This window comes from Girardinichthys multiradiatus, chromosome 22 (assembly GCF_021462225.1).
Source record: "Girardinichthys multiradiatus isolate DD_20200921_A chromosome 22, DD_fGirMul_XY1, whole genome shotgun sequence".
Taxonomy (NCBI): domain Eukaryota; kingdom Metazoa; phylum Chordata; class Actinopteri; order Cyprinodontiformes; family Goodeidae; genus Girardinichthys; species Girardinichthys multiradiatus.
Window position 1 is genome coordinate 298378 of NC_061814.1, and position 19538 is coordinate 317915.

Genomic DNA, 19538 nt, shown 5'->3' on the forward strand with positions numbered 1-19538 from the left:
TTACTGAAACAATTATTTAAAATAACAATAATAGGTAAAAGAACCATTAATTTAGGCTAAGTGGAAGTTTTTTTGTTTAGCCATTATGCTTTGTATAATTTTCATCTGGCGTCTTTCAAAAGTGCAGCTTCTTGTAAGCGAGGACATGGTGTGATATTACTACCTTAGGGTTAGGGTTACACTGGTCTCAGAGTCAATTAGACTCTAATTCAAGATGAGCCAGACCCATACTCCTACAGTAGACGATCACTACACAGAGCATTTCTGGTTATTGCTGCCTAATTTGTTCCAAACTGTCATCTTGCAAACAATAACTAACAATGTAAGTTTCCCAAACTGATCATTTCAGTTGCAGCTACAAACTGTGTCAAAGATTTTATTTGCAGAGATTTTGATATGGCTTATTTTCAGTTTTCAAGGAAGAAATGTATGATTTTTTTATGTGGTGTGTAGCTGTAGTATGTCAAGAGACTCAGTTTATTCTGTGAATCATTTTGTCATCTTCAGTATAAATTCCAGATTGGGTGGCGTCTATATTGGAGGTGAACGGATCTCCCTTTATTTAGGTAAATGTAGTTACCTCAACACTTAAAGGAAACACATGGTATCATAGGTCTGATACCAATCAAATGTAATAAAACATATTTTACCTGAGATACTTGTTTGTGTGAGCTACCTGGAAAGACAGATTTAGACTCCTGCAATGCAACAATAAACACAACTACTACAGTACCAGTATATTATTTAATTCGGATTGTTGCATTTCAACAATTCATGAAGATCTATGCACATACTCCAATGCATTTACAGATGAAGTTTACATTTTGCAATCAAAAGCCTCTGCACAACACAGCGAATAAATCACATCCTAAATAGACTAAAAGACAGATGACCACACTGTTATTCACTTATGTCAATAAAAATTGTAGCTTCTCTCTTTTTATTTTAGTCAAGTCACTGTTAATAAGTACTTTATCTTTACAACTAATACCAAATATTCAGACATACTTATTATGTCTTATTATTGCTTACATTATTTCACAATGTTTAAAGAAAGATGCTTTCAAAGCTGTCAACAGAGCGCACACACACACACACACACACACACACACACACACACACATACATCAGATCAGCTAGCATACAGGAAATAAACACTGGTACAATGTGAAAGCTCCTGAGCTTTGTACATATAACAGAACAGAGAAACTGTTAAGGAACTCCATACAAAGCAACGTGTTGAACCTGAGTGCTGCAGAGAAGAAGCAAGCTTCACCCAGCTAAAAGCCACTGAGGTCTGGTTTGGTGGTTTGGTGAGCAGATTGTAGTCTTCAATGGTCTTCTAGTCACAGATTCTAAACCTTAGTTAAGGCACAGAGGAGGAGCTATCAAACTCCAGCGACGCATGTTCCAAACCACCATACCCATTCATCTTCCTTAGCTTTAGCTGGTCGACGTGGAACAAACCTTGGGACTCTAGGATTGCCTCCTTCTTGGAGAACAACCTGCTGATCTCCATGAAGGTCTTGTTTTTAGTCTCTGGGATTACAATATAAACATAGACAGCGACAGAAAAACAAACTGTGGAGAACACCAAGTAGCAGTATGATCCAGCAGACATCTGATGGTCGGATGTGGCAGATGGATGGAGGACGATTGGAGAGAGGAGAGAGAGCAGAAACAAGACTTTTAAGAGAATCAAAACTACAAAAAATCAGTCTTTCAAAAACCATACATTATGTTGTGCAGCAGTCTATGGGCAGGGTGCACCCTGGACAGGTCACCAGTCCATCGCAAGGCAACACAGACATACACAGGACAAAAACTATGCACACACTCATTCACACCTAAGGGCAATTAAGAGAGACCAATTAACCTAACAGTCATGTTTTTGGACTGTGGGAGGAAGCTGGTGTACCTGGTGAGAACATGCAAATTCCATGCAGAAAAACCCCCGGCAGGGAGTAGAACCAAGGACCTTCTTGCTGCAAGGCATCAGTGGTACCAACTGCGCCACTGTGTTGTTTAAACCAGTTTAGCTATTGCTGTTGGATAGAAACAGTTTTTGAATCTGCTTGTCCTTGCTTCAATTGATATTTTGTGTCTGCCTGTGTAAGTTGAATCCCCCATAGTGGATCTATTAGCCCAGTAGGCAAAATCATGGGAGTAGACATTTTTGGGGAGGAGTGATGTGATGTGAGTCCTTACCAGATGTTCAAACGCTCATGTCCACTGATGACAGTGCAACTGCCCGTTACTCACTAAGGCTGGAAATTTGGGTCTTTTTGGGCACGGGGACAATGATAGAGGATTTCAAACATGGTGGAACAATAGACTGGGACAGAGAAAGGTCAAAAAATCCAGGTGAGGGCTCCTGCCAGTTGGTCAGTGCAGTCCCTCATCACCTGTCCTGGGGTACTGTTGGGTTGAGCAGCCTTCCTCAGCTTAACAGCTTGAAGGCCTGCAGCATGCACCTCGCAGAGAGGGCAAAACTGCTGTATTCTGTAGGGTGTAGTGATGCTGTCTGTGGTGCACAACCTCAAATCCCAGCAAAGAAGAGGTTCAGTTCAGCTGCCAGCGAGGCATCATCTTTAGCAACACTGAGGTTGGTCATTTAGTTGGTGAGCTGCCTGATCCCATACCCGCCTGCTGTTGTTGCTGTCCAGGTGGTCCTCGATTCTCCTCCTATAGTCCCTTTTGACGTTTCTGATTCCTCTCTTCAGCTTTGCATGGGCCGTGCTGTGTGTTCTTTCTCTCCTTAAGCAGTTAGTAGACCTCCCTGTTCATCCAGGTCTTCTTGTTGCAGTAGACCCAGCGTTTTTTCACATTGACAGTGTCTGTGTCGGTCTTCACATACCATATAACCCCAAATCCAATGAAGTTGGGACGTTGTGTAAAAAGTGAATAAAGACAGAATACAAAAATTTGTATTCTATCTTTATTGTCTTTGTTGTGTATTCACTTGCATATAGGTAGAGCAGGATTTGTCATAACTTTATTGGAATTGGAGTTGTAGAACACTCCGCCTCTGAACACCTCCAGGTGCATATATTTTTAAACATTTCATTGATTCGGTCTTTTGGTTGATTATACTTCTTGTCTTGTGTTTTTTATCTTTAAATATATCGCTTTTAAATATCTCCTAGTACTCTAGTACTACAGTGTTTATTTGTTTGTCAAGTTTAAATTTTGAGTCAAAGAGCACACCTAGATTTCTAAGAGTAGAGGTATAGCTGAAAGATGAATCAATGCCAGATGCTGTACTGTTCCCAAATACAATAGATTCAGTTTTGTTCTCATTTAAATGTAAAACATTAAGCCAGCCACTTCTTAATATCTGAGATACAGACAAATTAAAGTAGTAATTGCTTCATCCTTGTGACAATGTAATGGCTGATATATTTGTATGTCATCAGCATATGTAACAGGTGTAACTAAGTGTAACTAAGTGACCTTCCAGAAGGACAGCAACCCTAAACATACAGTCAGAGGTACAATGGAATGGTTTAGATCGAAACATATTTATGTATTAAATATGCCCTAGTCAAAGTCCAGACCTTAATCCAACTTGGCAAGGCTTGAGAACTGGAGTTCAAAAATGTTTTCTACCCAATCTAACTCAGCTCAGGGTGTTTTAGAAAGAAGAATGGGCAAACATTTCAATCGATAGATGTTTAAAGCTGGTAGAGACAAAACCCAAAAGACCTTCAGCCAAAGGTGGTTCTACAATCTGTTGGCTCAGGGGGGCTGAATGTAAATGCACACCACACTTTTCAGAGTTTTATTTGTTTAAAAGTTGAAAACCCATTTCCATTTATTTTACAACTGTGCACTACGCCATGTTGTTCTGTCACATAAACCTCCAACACAACACATTGAATTGATTTTAAAATGTGATAAAATGGTAAAAAGTTCAAAAGGAGTGATAACTTTTTAAACTATCTTTAGGAGATTTTAACTGAAAAGTAGGTTGGTTTTCAAGTGTCCTTTAAAGTAATGCTAATGTGCTCACAGTCTCTGTTTGTCACTGCACGTGAAACAAACCAGCATCAATTTGCTCCAGGCACGTTTAGCACTCGGGGATGCGGGGTTGCATGGTGTAGGGTGCTCACCTGTAGGAAGGGGAAGACAAAGCCCACGGTGAAATTAGACAGCCAATTTAATGAGCCTCCTATGATATAGGCTGCAGGACGATGGGATTGTTTAAACAGTTCTGCTGTGATGAGGAAGGGAACCCCAGCTGCAAAAAAGAGAAATTGTTTAAGAGTGATCCATAAAAGAATATTTACCTTCTAGGAGTCCGTTTCAGAACAAGTCATCTACTGTGGACTTATGTGTCTCTTAAATGGGTTATATACAAAAAACTAAACAGGGTTATACTAATTTAATAGAACCTAATAGTGTTTAGAGAATCTGAGCATAACAGAGGCACAGTGAAAGTTTATGGTTTGTCATTTCTACTGGGATAAAACAGTGTTTCTTTAGGCTTGATGAGTAAAATACTGCACAGGCTACTGAAAGCTTGGCACTGTTGCTGCATGTGGAATAAAATCTCTTGCATATTCTGTCTTGATGGAGTGATCTGTTCTTCCACAAGATAAGTCATTTAAAATCCCATAGGAGTTAAATGGTGTGTTATCATACATAACTCATTTTATGTCTCTGCTTGAACATGGAAAAAATCAGATTTCATAAACCGTTTTTGCTACATGTCACAGTCTTCCAGTCAGTTACTAGAAATACAGACAAAAGTGGAACATTCACAGAGACAAACACTGGAATGGCCCAGTGTACAACAATGAAACCATAATGTGAACTACCAAAGGTCAGAAAAATGAGTAGGAGTTGACATGTTTCTGTATGATACAGTGTAGGACATTATGATCTACCATGGAAGAGCTCTGGGTGGTGGCCATTCCTGAAATAAAGCTTTGGGCTGAAGATTAGAAAGAATGTGGATGAGTGGTGCTCATGACTGGTATAACACTGAAGCCTCAGTGCTCAACGAATGAAACATCTTGGCAATCATCTTCTTAATAAATCTCCTCTTACAGGTAAAACCAGAAGCCAAGAAGAAATGTACATGTATTGGCTCGGAGCTTATTTGACTAACTAAAGTGATGATTTATTAATGTTAAGAAAGGACTTTTTATTAAAGCCTCCACAAGTTACGGAATATTTCCTTCACATGAAAACTTAAAAGTAAAAATGTAAATGCTCCTATTCTGGTGAATGATTAATCAATTCAGACATCTCTGTTTCAAAAGTTTGGTTTGACACTTCAACTTATAATGTCACTCATGCATTTGCCCACTGGGAGGCGGTATAGCACTTTTAAATACTACTTCCTTAAACCCCACCGAAAGAACACAGTGAAAGAGGTGTAGTTCCTAAAGTCTGGTTAACCTAGTTATTGCTCATAGGTTTCCCTCAGTTGGGTGCTGCTACCTAACAACAGTACAAGATGTTCTTTTTCAAATGTTAAACATGGAACATGTACTGTCCAACTGTGGTGTGGGACATTAGGAAAACGAGATGTCCACTCACTCAGATTGTTGTTGGTTCAATCCCAGATTTTCTACCCGACATCTCAAATTGTCTGTATGCAAGACCCTGAAGCTCACTCTGAGCTGAATTTGTTTTATTAGTATGTATGAATGAAGTATGAACTTACCCGGACCAATGCAGAAGCCAGCAATGATGCCAACCACACAGCAGACACTGACATAGCGCATGAACAGTAACTTAACCTGTGAGGAGAACATAAAACATGTCACAAATATATCTGTGATCCGTGTATAATAATTCAGTCCAGGCGTGAGCTGTTTTTATGTCTTAGTCTCCATGCTTGTCTTAACATAATGAGCTCCTAATGCCCAAAAATAACTGAACATACTCTTGAATGTGTTTTCACAAATAGAATAAAGGTTTCATAAAAGTCAAACTGTTTTAGAGAATCCATGTCCGGTGCTAAATGACCCACTTCAGTATAAGCATACTACATTCTAAACCAAAGATAACCATTTTCTCACAGTGTTTTTACACTGTAACAAGTCATGTACATAATCAACAGAAATCCCATTGGCCCCGTAACTCTCAAATATGTTTTTCTTTTTTATGCCGAGTTCTTCTGCTGCCCCTTGATAGAATGGCACCCTGGGCAGTGAGTCCTATTGTTGATATAAAAATGATGGTTGTTCACACTGTACAGTTAAATTCTCAGTCTCACTTTCATCTCCCAAATGGATTCTGTGCACTTCTTTTTACTGAATGAGTGGTGACGCCATGTCACCACTCATTGACTTCACATGCAATAGTCACAGCCATCAGAGATCATACAACACTGATGTACTATAATGATGAATATTTGTCACTTATTGATGTAAAAAGGTATTTATCTGCTCAAAGATTTATTGTGTCTTTGCTATTTGTCCCACTTAAATGTTTCAGATCAAACAAATGTTTATGTCACCCAAAGATAATCTGAGTAAAGACAAAAAACAGTTCTTAAATTATGATTTCATGTATTAAAGGAAAAAAGGCTATCCGAACCAAGCTGACCCAAGGCATTTTCCTCCTTGTTCCAGGGTTCTAACCAGGTTTTAATGTTCATGTGTGTTCTGACCACTACTCAGCTGTTTTTAGGATTTCTTTTACATCCAGGATCTAAACACACTGGTTATGGAGAAAACTCAACTGACATCCAATCAGCCCAAACTCCTTACATCACATAAGATCAAGTCGGAGTAATCTCTGTTGATGAGAGAGGATTTTCCCAACAGCTCCCATGCTGCTTTCAGGCACAGCAGTGACACGAAATATCAAGACAACTCCAACTTTATTCACCATGTTTTATTCACAAATATGGGCACAGTCTCACTTAAAAATGTCTAAACATCAATATTGACTGTGATTCTATTGTTGTATAATCTATCTATTAAGGCATTGGCTATGCCTGCCTATACTACTGTATTTATTGAAAACAATCAAACCAAATCTCCAATCTGTTGTATCATTTCTGTGTTTTTAAGTTTCATAATAAATTAAATCAAATTAATTTTAGAAATAGAAAATTTTAATTATTATTCTTAATTGGAGCATACCAAAAATGTACCAAACCCTGACTTTAAAACTCAAACACGTATTAAACTATGATTTTTGGGTACAATTATATTCCCTACCGTCAGTAGATTTTTTTCACCTGTTTATGACAAATATTTGTATTACAAAGTTAATAAAGTTGCATTGCTAAGACAGAATGACACATAGAAAGTAGTGAGAGATTTTCAGAATTGAAATGGGATCTTTGGTCAGGTGGCTTTTCGCAAAACCGTATTAGGATCTGTACCAACAAAGGTACCTGTGAACGCTCAAATGTAATTTCTATTTAATGCCACTATGGTCTCTATTTAAATTATCTGAGGAGGGTGTGTTGTATGGCAGAACATTATACTTAACTTAATCCATATCCTCTTTAATCTTTTATCGTAACACATGCAATTTTAGGGGTTTCTGTTTGTTTTAAACATATAGCAAGTCAATGGGAAGAGTTTAAAGCTGCAGTGCCCCACCATTCTAGGGGGATGAAAACACTACTGCTGACAAAGTAAAGTAAAGATCAATGTGCTTAAACAACTCATTGTGTTGACTGTTGTTGTCTATTACCTCTGCATCACAGTTAACCTGTCTGTATTTACCTCACCAATAATTACTGTCAAAATGTGTGCCCAGATTTACATTTGTCTTCATGATGTCCATTAAAGCACAACCACAAAAGCAGAATGGTCACAGCTGTGAGGGATGGAATTAAAGGAACAATCCCGGCTGTTCTATGCACACACCTGTAAAATGAGGGCTAATGTGATTCCAGCGCTGCAGATCCCCATCATGGTAAAGCCCCCAATCATGAGATGCCTCCTGCCCAGCTTCTCTATAGTGAAACACTAAGGGAAATACAAATCTCATGTGTGCCATAAATATGCATTACATATAAAACCACTTAGAGTGTAGTCAGATTAAATGTATCCATTATTATTATTAATATTATTATTATTATTATACCTAGTTACTATCTAATTGCCAAATTCTTTGTGTAAACACCAACTTAGCAACATATGGCAACATCGAGGCCTTTTAGACCTCATTTAGATGTTACTAAACATTAAGTCTATACATAACTCAGATATAAACTAAAATATGTCCTTCTAAGTTTAGTCATCATTTTGCCAACACAATTTATTCCTGAGAAATTCATTATGTCCTATAAAAATGACAGAACATTTGTAATGAATGTAAAACAGCACAACTGTGTTCCTGACTTATCTAATAAAATCAGTTCTTTCAGGCACAACACAAAATAAAGAGAAAATACCAGCTCTGTCGTAGCAAATGTTGTTTTTTTGTGTGCATTTTCTCCATTTTGTTTTTTTCATTTTCCCCCTTTTTTTTTAAAATCAAAGTATGTCTCGTATTATATGTTTACCCCAATGAGTCCAGCGATGATCTCTATGATTCCTGTTCCTGCTGTAGTATACTGGATCTCCGGGGCTGGAATGCCGGCGTTCTCAAAGATGTCATTTGTATAAAACCAGATCTGCAGGACAAAAAATAAGGACTTAATCTCTGAGTTTTTGGATTAATGATTAGCAGATTGCTGTTTTTATTTTACATATTGAAATATTGCTTCAACAGGATCACAAACCCATAATTCTTTGAAAAATTTCAGACAGAAAGATTTTTTATGAATGTCAAACTGATAAACTATTATACACTGCTCAAAAAATTAAAGGAACACTTTGAAAACACATCAGATCTCAACTGGAAAAAGCTATGCTGGATTTAATACTGATATGGAATGGGTTATGTGTTAGGAACAACAGGATGTCACATCATCTGATGAAAATGATTAACAAAATGACCACAGAGGACATAATCCAAAGTCATCGAGAAAACTGACGCAGCAGGCTAGGCTAGTTTACTGAAAGGTCATTGCAGCAACTCAGGTCATCAGTAGTTCGTATGACCCCCACATGCTTGTATGCACGCCTGACAACATGCTCCTTATGAAATGACGGATGGTGTCCTGCAGTATCTCCTCCAAGATCCTGCCCGTTCCATCTCTGAGCTCCTGGGCAGTGGAACCCGGCAGCATCAGATGGACCTAAACATGATGTCCCAGAGGTGTTCTACTGGATTTAGGTCAGGGGAGAGTGGGGCCAGTCAATGGTATCATTTTGTCATCTTTCCTGTTAATCCCATTTGGTTTCTGTTCTTTTGGTTGAGTTTCTTATGCTATGTGCACAGAGATTTAGTTTTTAGTAAATATAAAAAACAGTATTTTACTGATACCCGCTGGGCTCCTACCTCAGGTGTTATACCTCTCCAACAACCATTTATACTAAAGTCCTACACACCAACATATAGTGAAGCAGCTTTTACTTGGATTACAGAATGACCTCATTTCAAGCCTTTGTGGTGTCACGTCATCTTTTTCTATCCAGAGTTGCATCAATATCTCAGATTTATTCTTTGACACATCAAGCTTTGATAGGAATTGTTTCCATTGTGACTAAACACTTTACAGATTAAAATTCCTGGAAAATCCAGACCCATTCAGAGTTCCTTAGATCGCTTAGGGTACTTACAGCATCAATCCCAGACAGCTGCATGCCAATGTTGATGACCACCACGCTCAACACCTGCCAGCGGACTGAATCATCCTGCAACAGGTTCCAAACGGACAGCGTTTCAACGGATGACAGGGAGCGCTGTTCATCCTGCATCTCCTCAATTTCATCCTGGATGTCACACTTGGCTCTGTACCATTTCAGAGCTGAAAGGCATCAGACAGAGAGCTGAATCACAACACTGTGAGATGAGTTAACACCAGGAACACACATAACTCACTTGAAACTTAAAAAATCCCACTAGCTATCTGTAATAAAATAGCTTTTCTTCTGCTGACACCTTCTCCTGGCTTAGTGATCATCATGTTAACATTTGATGAAGCATAGGGAGTTGTATTCCTAGTCTAATCTTGTTTCCCTGTGCCTGTTTCTCCTGTGGTACTAAAACGTGTAATGTCTTAAAGTGTAACTGTAAAAAAAAATCTTCACATGATCTTAATTGATTAGGTTATTACTGTACAAATCTGGTTTGTTGACTGTTCTTTCACTCAGTCTTTATTATTGGTGATTGTTATAATACTTAAACTGCTGTAAATTCAGTTTTATATGGGTCTGAACATGAGGAAAGGAACATCAAGTCCTGTCATGTATTTGACTTTTATGCTCAGCTTTTGATGCTCTCCTATTCTGAATAGTACAATTGGCAGTGCTGTCCCAATAAATAAGGACTAGTTCTAAATGAAGTTCAGCTGGGTTTCATGTTGATGCATAAAATCGATGATGACATTCTGAACAAAGTTTTCAATTCTGAGAATTCTGGCTGAAAAATCCTGCATTTGTAATTAAGGTATCTTTCAACCCTCTTTTAGCTTAAAATAAAATTATATTGTTATTGAGCAATTTTTGTTATATTTAAGTTCCAGTGACATGGATTCTGTAGCAGTGGTGCACATGTGCAGTATACATGGTATGTGGGAGCTGAATCACTCATGGTGTGAATTTCTTAGCCCATCCTGTTGCAGCCTGGTGTATCTGGTGAGCTAACTGATCAGATTGTGCTACAGAGTCAAAGGCGTAGTATGTTGATGCCAGACATTTATTTTCCTGTAACTTTGAGTATAATATTGAAACCTCTGCATTTCTGACATTACAAGAGTCCCAACAGAAAATTGAACTAACAGTACTGACCTGTGATTGTGGCATGGACATTATTCTTCTCAATTAGCAAGTACCTAGGGCTCTCAGGGAACCATGGCAGCAGCAGCAGCTGGATGAATGTTGGTACCACCACTACTGAAAGAAAGAGTGGCCAATACTCCTCCTGTCAGAGCAGCAACACAGCTGATCAGAGAGGGATCAATGTATCATATCAAGAGATGATGTCATCAAATGACATGTTGCAAAAAGTAAAACATAAAGGTTGCACCACACTTTAACTTAAAATGTACAAATATGTTAGATGCTTCAGAAGAAAAAAAATAAAACCCAATTAACAAAAAAAAAAAAAAAAATCACCCAGTGTTAAAATCGTTATTAGACATCTAGTATAAAATTGATATATACTTGTTTTAAAAGTAGATATTTAGTCTAAACCTGGAGGAGATACATATAACAGCTGGTCTTAAAACTCTGGCACTGTTTTTATTAGTGATGAAGTCAAGGTCATTAAAAATATAATAAATAATAAGATTAACAAGGTAAAAAGCTTCTCTGTGACAGTTAATTATAATTATGTGATTTTCTTTAAGTATAAGTATAAGTAATAAGGATTAGTAGTACAATGTGTGTCATTTGACTGTTGCAGTACAATATTCAATATTTGCCAAAACAAACCAAACACATCTTAACTCAAGGCAAGCTGGTTATTTTCTGTTTGCTTATTCAAATGTGGTCCAAGATACACACAAGGATATACTGTCACTGTCCATCTCTGTTTTAGTGTTTGGTTTAAAAAATTTTTTCAATCCTGTGTGAGGCTTCAGCGCAGCTGAAAGAGGTAATTTGAACCAGCATGCCTTTACTGGTAGAGCTTTCATGGTATCTGATGAAGAGAATGACAAAGTCAAACTTCAAACCACAGCCATGTGATTCCGTGGCATTTTTTCACTGGACCAATTCATCCACAGTTAGACTTTGGATCGTCTCCAAAAAGGACTTTATAAACACACATAGCTGAAAACGGGACATGAGAAACTCAACAGAAGCCTTCATAGGCAAACTAGATTGTACTTATTTCATAAGACCTCATGCTGTCATGGAAAGCACTAAGAGGTCTGCAACAGCAACAAGGAATCAAGAACCTAAAACAATATTCAGTTCATAAACCTTGTAACCCTAATTGTAATTACTGTTATAACATTTTCTGGAGGACATAAAACAAACATATTTTACATATATTTCAGTAATTCAAAAAGTATTTGGCATTATGTTCTATCTTTTGCTCTGGTGAAAACAGCTTTGTTATATAAATCAAAATTACATGACCATAACATTTTAAGGAGAAGAATATATATTTGGAAACATGAAGCATACGTCATAACAAAGCTAGCTTTCTCCAACAAGTAGCGAAATGTTACCAAGGTCATTACATACAGCGGGTAAAATAAGTATGGAACACCTCGACATGTCTACACCAGATGTTGATAACAACCCAACAAATCCACACATACACAAAAAAAAAATCAACCCAAATTAGTTAGCAAATAATCTGGAAATAGAACAAAATTTTCCTAAAACCATCCAGAGCCAAGTTCCTCTCGTAAAAGGAGTCAAAAGAACAATAATAAAAAAGTCCTATAGCCAGGTGTCAGGATCTGGACTGAGTTTGGCTGCTACTAACCATCTTCCACCACTAGGTGCCGCCGGTGTCTGTTCTTTGTGGGTGTGACAGGTGCGGCTTGTTTTCGGTGATCAGCTGGAGCAGTATAAGAGGACGGATTGCCAGCACGTCTTTGCCTGAGTGTTTTGCCAACTGCGGTACAACTATCTGGCCATTTAGCTGTTTATTCTTGCTATGAACCTTGCAACTTTGAAAAGACTAACTCTCTTGTTTTGATCCAGGTACTGACCAAGCCAAGCTCCTCACGGAGAAACCACACAGCTGAACTGAAACCAGTAAACCCCAGGATCAAGTCTTCAGCTGGTAGTTTGTTCAAACTTACCCCCAGGTCTGCCTAGCCGAACTCTGTCCACCCTCCGACGGTTAACTCGCTCTGGTCATCGAGGCTCCAGGCGGTCCCCGGTGAAGCCATCCCTAGGTCCAGACTCTGTTGCCATCTTCTTGGTGGATTGAACATCGCTCCAACTGTAAGCCGACCATATTTAATTCAATCAGCTGTCGAGGGGCAGATCATTCTGGTCTGTTGTTTTTTATTACAGAGCACCCGCTCCTGATCGATGTCCCATTCTCACCATTTACCTTCAGTTTAATAAACTTCCTAAACGGTCTCAGTTCTCTGGGTGTTTTTCTGCATGTGGGTCAAGTCGGCCTCAAAAATCATGACAGAACACTCAGGCCAGCCGGACCCAGCAGAGGCACTCCAGAGAGCTGTTTCTGAACATAGTCACCAGATCCACTCCCACAGCGTGACCCTCCGAACCCTCCTCGAGCAACAGCGGCAGACTAACCAGCAGCTGGAGCATATGGCAGCACTGTTTCAGCGGACACTTGGTACAGAGGCCTTCTAGCCCTCGGGAGGCCCTGCTGAGCCCGTCGTCACGCAGCAGCTTCCGTTTAGCCAGGACGTCACTTCCCCCAGCCCTGAAAGGTTTTCGGGGGAGATCGGAAGTTGTCGGGGGTTCCTTTTGCAGTGTACCTTAGTTTTTAATCAATCACCACAGAGCTTTCCCCATGATAATGGGAAGATTTCCTACATTTTAGGATTACTGACTGGCAGGGCACTTCGTTGGGGTGAGGCAAAATTTTACAACTGTAGCCAGTTCGGATGTACTTTTGAAGAGTTTGTTAAGGATTTCAGGCTTACTTTTGACCTGGATACTGATCCGTCCAGTGTGGCTCCCCGCCTTCGGACACTAAAGCAACGTAAGTGGCCATTAACTGACTTTACCATAGAGTTTCATACCCTAGCAGTAGCTTTTGGCTGGAATGCCAGCACCCTAAAATCTGCCTTTTTTCAGTGTTTGGACGAAGTTGTTAAAGACGAGCTGGCGCTGTTAAACGAGCCAGAAGGCTTAGATGAGTTTACCAATCTGGCTGTCCGGCTGGACACACGTATGAGGGAGAGAAGGCAGAACCAGGCCGAGCGAGTGGCACCCAGGGTGCCGTTCGCCTCTACACGTCAGTTTCCAGCATCATCCGTTCCAGTTTCCGGCCCGGTCGAGCCAGAGCCCATGCAGTTGGGTAGGGCACGGCTTTCAACTGACGAGAGGCAGCGCCGCAGGGAGACACATAGATGTTTTCATTGTGGCAACCCAGATCACTTTGTGTCAGCCTGTCCTGTCCGGCCAAAAGAGGAGGTCCGTCAGTTGTGATGGGGCAACCGAGGGGCCTGCACCCCGCCTCCAAAGCCCCACGACTTGCCTTGCCTGCCACCATTCTTGTTAATCAGCGCACTATTTGCCTTACTGCCCTCATTGACTCATGGTGTGAACTCAGTTTAATCGATCAAGCCCTGGTGGAGCTAAAACAGATAGGGACGGAGCCGCTGGCCACCCCATGTTGAGTTTCGGCGTTGGATGGTCAGTCTCTCCGCCAGATTACTCACAGAACTGAGCTCCTACAGTTAGTGCTTTCCGGTAATCACAGAGAACTGGTTTCCCTCTTTGTTTTCCCCATGTCCGAAAACTCACTGGTTCTGGGGTTCCCGTGGCTACAGGCCCATAATTCCCAACTTAATTGGTCTGAACTCAGGGTGGAGGCTTGGTCCACCTGTCTACCTGTCTCCAGTCTGCCATTTCCCCCAGGTCCGCTGCCGAGGAGGAGAGGGAGGTCGAACCTCTGGATCTCCATCTAGTTCCCCCCCAAGTATCATGATTTAAGACGGGTTTTCAGTAAGTCATTAGCCATGTCCTTACCTGCTCCCCGTCCGTATGATTGCGCCATAGACCTGCTGCCAGGAGCTCCATTACCATCCAGTCGGCTATATAAGATCTCTTGGCCTGAGAGGATGGTAATGGAGAAATTCATAACTGAGTCGTTAGCCGGCGGAATAATTCGGCCATCTTCGTCACCTCTTGGGGCCTGTTTCTTCTTCGTTGGTAAGAAAGATGGCTCGCTGCAGCCGTGCATCGACTATAGGGGTCTAAACGCTATAACAGTTAAGAACAAGTATCCCCTGCCACTCCTCTCCTCGGCGCTCAAGCCAGTTCATAGTGGAACAGTTTTCACCAAGTTAGACCTACGTAATGGGTACCACCTAGTTCGAATCCGCCAGGGAGATGAGTGGAAGACGGCTTTTAAGTCACCATTAGGACATTTTGAATATCTGGTTATGCCGTTTGGCTCATGTAACGCTCCAGTAGTGTTACAGAACCTCGTCAATGACGTTTTGACAGATTTTTTGAACTTATTTGTGTTTGTATATTTGGATGACATTTTAATTTACTCCAGAGACCTTTCTGAGCATCATTGTCACATCCGCCTGGTGCTGCAGCGCCTCATGGAGAACCAACTTTACGTGAAAGCGGAGAAGTGTGAATTCCATCAGCTTCCTTGGCTTCATCCTTGAGGGTGGACAGGTTCGCGCTGACCCTCAGAAAGTTAGAGCAGTGGAGGACTGGCCCACTCCAGAGACGAGGAAGCAACTGCAGCAGTTCCTTGGCTTCGCAAACTTTTATCGGAAGTTCATCCAGGACTACAGCTGGACTACCAGCCCCATTACCGCTCTGACCTCAACTAAGACCACGTTCAGTTGGAGCCCGGAGGCCAAGGTCGCATTCGCTGCTCTCAAGAAGAAGCTTTCCCAGGCTCCGGTGCTCGTCCATCCTAACTTCAACAAGCAGTTCACCCTGGAGGTGGAAGCCTCTGATTCCCAAGTGGGGGCCGTTCTGTCTCAGCGTCAGGACCAGGATGGGAGGCTCCATCCGTGTGCCTTTTTCTCCCGGTGCCTGTCTCCGGCTGAAAGAAACTATGACACTGGGGACCGGGAGCTCCTCGCCATCAAGCTGGCCTTAGAGGAGTGGCGGCACTGGCTGGTATGGACTGACCATAAGAATTTGTCTTACATCTAGTCCGCTACACGCCTAAATTACCGTCCATCACGTTGGTTATTATTTTTTTCTCGTTTTAACCTGTCCATCTCTTATAGGCCCGGGACTAAGAACATTAAACCTAATGCTTTGTCATGTCAGTATGCCCCAGATGAATCGGAGAGGGAGGCCGCCCCTATCCTGCCACCGAGCTGCAGAGTGGGGGGACATAACCTGGGAGATTGAGGATAGTGTGCGGAGGGTCCTTCTCGCTGATCCGGGGCCCGGCACTGGACCAACAAATCGAACCTATGTACCACCCGGTGTACGCTCCCAGCTCATCGGGTGGTTCCACGCATTGAAGTTCTCCATCCACCCAGGCGCCTGTCACTAGACGGTTTTAGTGGCCCTCTCTTCATAAGGACATCAAGGACTATGTTAACGCCTGCCCTTTTTGTGCACGGAATAAGCCATCAAACCGCCCACCCGCTGGTTTATTACAACCGCTTGAAGTACCCCCGCGACCGTGGTCCTATATCGCGTTGGACTTTGTTACCGGTCTGCATAATTCACACGGCATGACCACGATTATGACAGTCATTGACCGGTTTTCCAAGGCCTGTCATCTAGTGGCCCTCAGAAGACTACCATCCGCGCTACAGCCCGCCCAGCTTCTAGTCAAGCATGTTTTCCGCCTCCATGGGATCCCGTCAGATGTACTTTCTGAGCGGCGGCCCCAGTCCACCGCTAGGTTGTGGCGGGAGTTCTGTGCAGCATTGGGGGCTAAGGTCTCGCTGACCTCTAAACACTATCCGCAGACTAACGGCCAAGTCGAGCGGATGAACTAGGAGCTGGAGGCTATTTTTATTAGTCTCAAATCTATCAAACATCTCTCCGTCTGAAGGATAAATACATTGTCAGAGGACCTAAAATAGCCATATTAGCAACGGAATGAGAGGAATATATCATGAAAATATAACTATTCTCAGCATTATGGAGTGATTCAGGTAGAACACAGTTACAAAAAAGGGAGAATTTAAGTTCATATCTGAAAAGTTTTTATGTCACTTAAAGGACTCGTTCTTAACATTCAAATAAAACATTCTAGCCAATTATTTTATTACAAAATGCTTTCAAATAATTCAAAGGTGGATTTTTAGAAGAATTGCAAAAACTATTTGGGCTGTACGTGGTTTATTTTTTTATAGAACTGAGGAAATTTTACATGAAAGCCGATTGTGTATGTTCTAAAGTAAAAAAAACAACAAACAATTTGGGGAAAAATAAAGTGGAATTTTGATGACAACAAAAAATTATTTCATAGAGACATTTTTCACACTAGGGCATGATATATAAAATTTTTGAAATATGGGGGAAATACTCTATAATACAAGATGCCTCATGGTTAAAATAAGAATTTAGATTTTACTTGAGATTATGCATACCACACAACTTTATAGGGGCAACTATATAGGGTGATATTTGACTACACTACCGGTCAAAAGTTTCACTTTCTCACTTAGTGGGTCTTTTTATTTTCACGACTATTTACTAGTGATTGGAGTTATTGCTCTTTGTAGGGAACCAAATTTTCAGGATCCATTCACTTCAAAGAGCCGTTGAAATTATGTTTTTAAAACTGTGCATATTTCGAAGAACAAGCAATTTACCTTTATTATAGTGTTGAATATATATTTTCATTTTTGGGAAACCTGCTGTGTGGGTGAAATTTACATCAGAAGCTGGATCATCTGTATTAAGGAAGATTCATATTATATGTACTATAGACACACAATAAAGAAAGCAAAATAAAACAAAATAGGGAAAAAAGTGTTCTTGAGTTGCTTTGGCAGAAATAAAAATCAACTGCACCATTAAATATAACTTTTAAGGCATCGCAACCAGGTCGCACACAGCGCTGCACCCCCTGCCACCTTGACAAGTGACGAAGACAAACAGTGAGCAATGAGTATGCTCGCTGTATGCTCATATCTACCCCCACTTTCGGCATTCGTATTTCATTGCCTAAGTAATATGATTTTAATTTTAATTAAATTGAAACAGTAGCATTATAAGCAAACAAAAAACTAAGAACGGCTCTCATTAACCAAGACTTGAGTCCTATCGTTCAAGGTAAGGAGCCTTTCAAAAGAATCAATTCATTCATAAACGTCACAACACTACTAGTTACATTGTACATTCTGACAAGAGGCAACATAACTGAATGAACACACATGGAATTATATAGTAAACAAAACATGTGAAATAACTCTGAATATGTCAGAATCCGTGGTGTGATCTACCTGCTGCTGACAGGTGTAGCTCATCAGGCTCATCAGCTGGGCAGTATATGAAGACACTCCGCCTGCACTTCATTGCCTGAGCATTTTGCCCTTGCGGTACAGCTACCGGCCATCCTTGGAATCTGCTATTGTTTTGTTGAAAGCAAGTTCTGATTTTTTGAGACTTTGTACTAATTTCTACCTGTCCTGATACCTCCAGGTGCTTTCCCACTGGATCCGACGGAGTGGACCAGAGACTTAGAGAATCAGTCTGAACCGAGTCCCAGATCGAACCTTTGGGCTGCCTCATCTGTGAGCCTCCAGCCGAGTGAATCCTGTCCACCCTCCCAGCACCATCTGCCCGGCACCGCCTCGCTAGCCACGGCGGTAGAAGCTGATCACTCACTCTCACACCTCAGGTTCTGTGACCATCCCCCCTGGCGGATTTCTCCGCACTTACCTGTAAGCCACATAATCTATTCTGGAGCGTTTTCTGGGATCCAGTTTGTAACTCTGCTCTTCTCCCGCAGCCAGAGGTTTCCAGTCTTGTTTCCCGTTTCCTGGACCTATTGTTTAAATAAATATTCATCTGAACTTATCTGTCTCTGGTTGTTCTCTGCATGTGGGTCAGGTCGGCAGTTAACATTATGACAGAACGCTCAGGCCAGCCGGACCCCGTGGAGAACCTCCAAAGGACCCTAGCCGAGCACAGCCAACAGATCCGTTCACATGACTCTACCCTCCAGGAGATTCTGGATCAGCAGCGGCAGACTAGTCAGCAGGTAGATCAACTGGCCTCGCTCCTCCAGCAGGCTTGTCACCAGACCACCTCGGCGCCTGAGCCCTCCACCCCTGTATGGGGCGCAGCCGCATACCCAGTGCCTCAGCAACACCTGCACTTCTGCGAAGTAGCCTCCCCCAATCCCGAAAGATACTCAGGGGAAGTGGGAGATTGTCGCGGCTTTTTGCTCCAGTGCTCTCTTGTTTTTAATAGGTCACCTCACTCTTTCCCACATGATGAGGGAAAGATCTCTTACATTCTGGGTTTATGAACCGGAAGGGCACTCCAGTGGGCAGAGGCGAGGTTTTCGTCCAGTAGTAGTTTCCAAATATCATATGATGACTTTGAGTCAGAGTTTAGAATAACTTTTGAGTTAGGTTTTGATCAGACCAGTCTTGTTCGCAGGTTTTGGACATTAAAACAGTGAGGCCGCCCAGTGGCCGAGTTTTTTATAGATTTCCGCACTTTAGCTGCGGCTTCTGGCTGGAACACCAGTGCATTAAAGACAGCATTTTGTCAGTCTTTGGATGAAGCTTTAAAGGACGAGTTAGCCCTAGTAGAGGAACCTAAAGAACTAGATGATTATATTGACCTAGCAGTCCGCCTTGATTCCCGTCTCAGGGAGAGAAGGCGAGCCCGCTTTGACAGAGCTGCATGCCGACCTCCGCTAGCGGCTCACTCTGTGTTACCTGGGCAGCAGCC

The 19538-nt window shown here is 41.4% G+C and overlaps 1 protein-coding gene across 3 annotated transcripts in view; it reads right to left on the reverse strand.

Annotated features, from left to right (window-relative positions):
- slc2a15a (solute carrier family 2 member 15a) overlaps positions 1–19538 on the reverse strand; it is a 73365-nt gene that overhangs the window by 17859 nt on the left and 35968 nt on the right. The window contains exons 6-12 of one of the 3 annotated variants that reach the window (XR_007036098.1): positions 10815–10947; positions 9645–9832; positions 8483–8593; positions 7842–7943; positions 5675–5750; positions 4113–4240; positions 1087–1621 (exon numbers count right to left, since the gene is read on the reverse strand). Coding sequence is in view for 2 of the 3 variants with exons in the window: in XM_047352209.1 (XP_047208165.1) it covers positions 1367–1621; positions 4113–4240; positions 5675–5750; positions 7842–7943; positions 8483–8593; positions 9645–9832; positions 10815–10947 (993 nt within the window). In the remaining variant the exon portion in view is untranslated. Of the gene's footprint in view, positions 1–725; positions 1622–3567; positions 4241–5674; positions 5751–7841; positions 7944–8482; positions 8594–9644; positions 9833–10814; positions 10948–19538 lie in introns of those variants that run through there. The other 2 variants (XM_047352209.1, XM_047352212.1) reach the window with 2 other exon arrangements.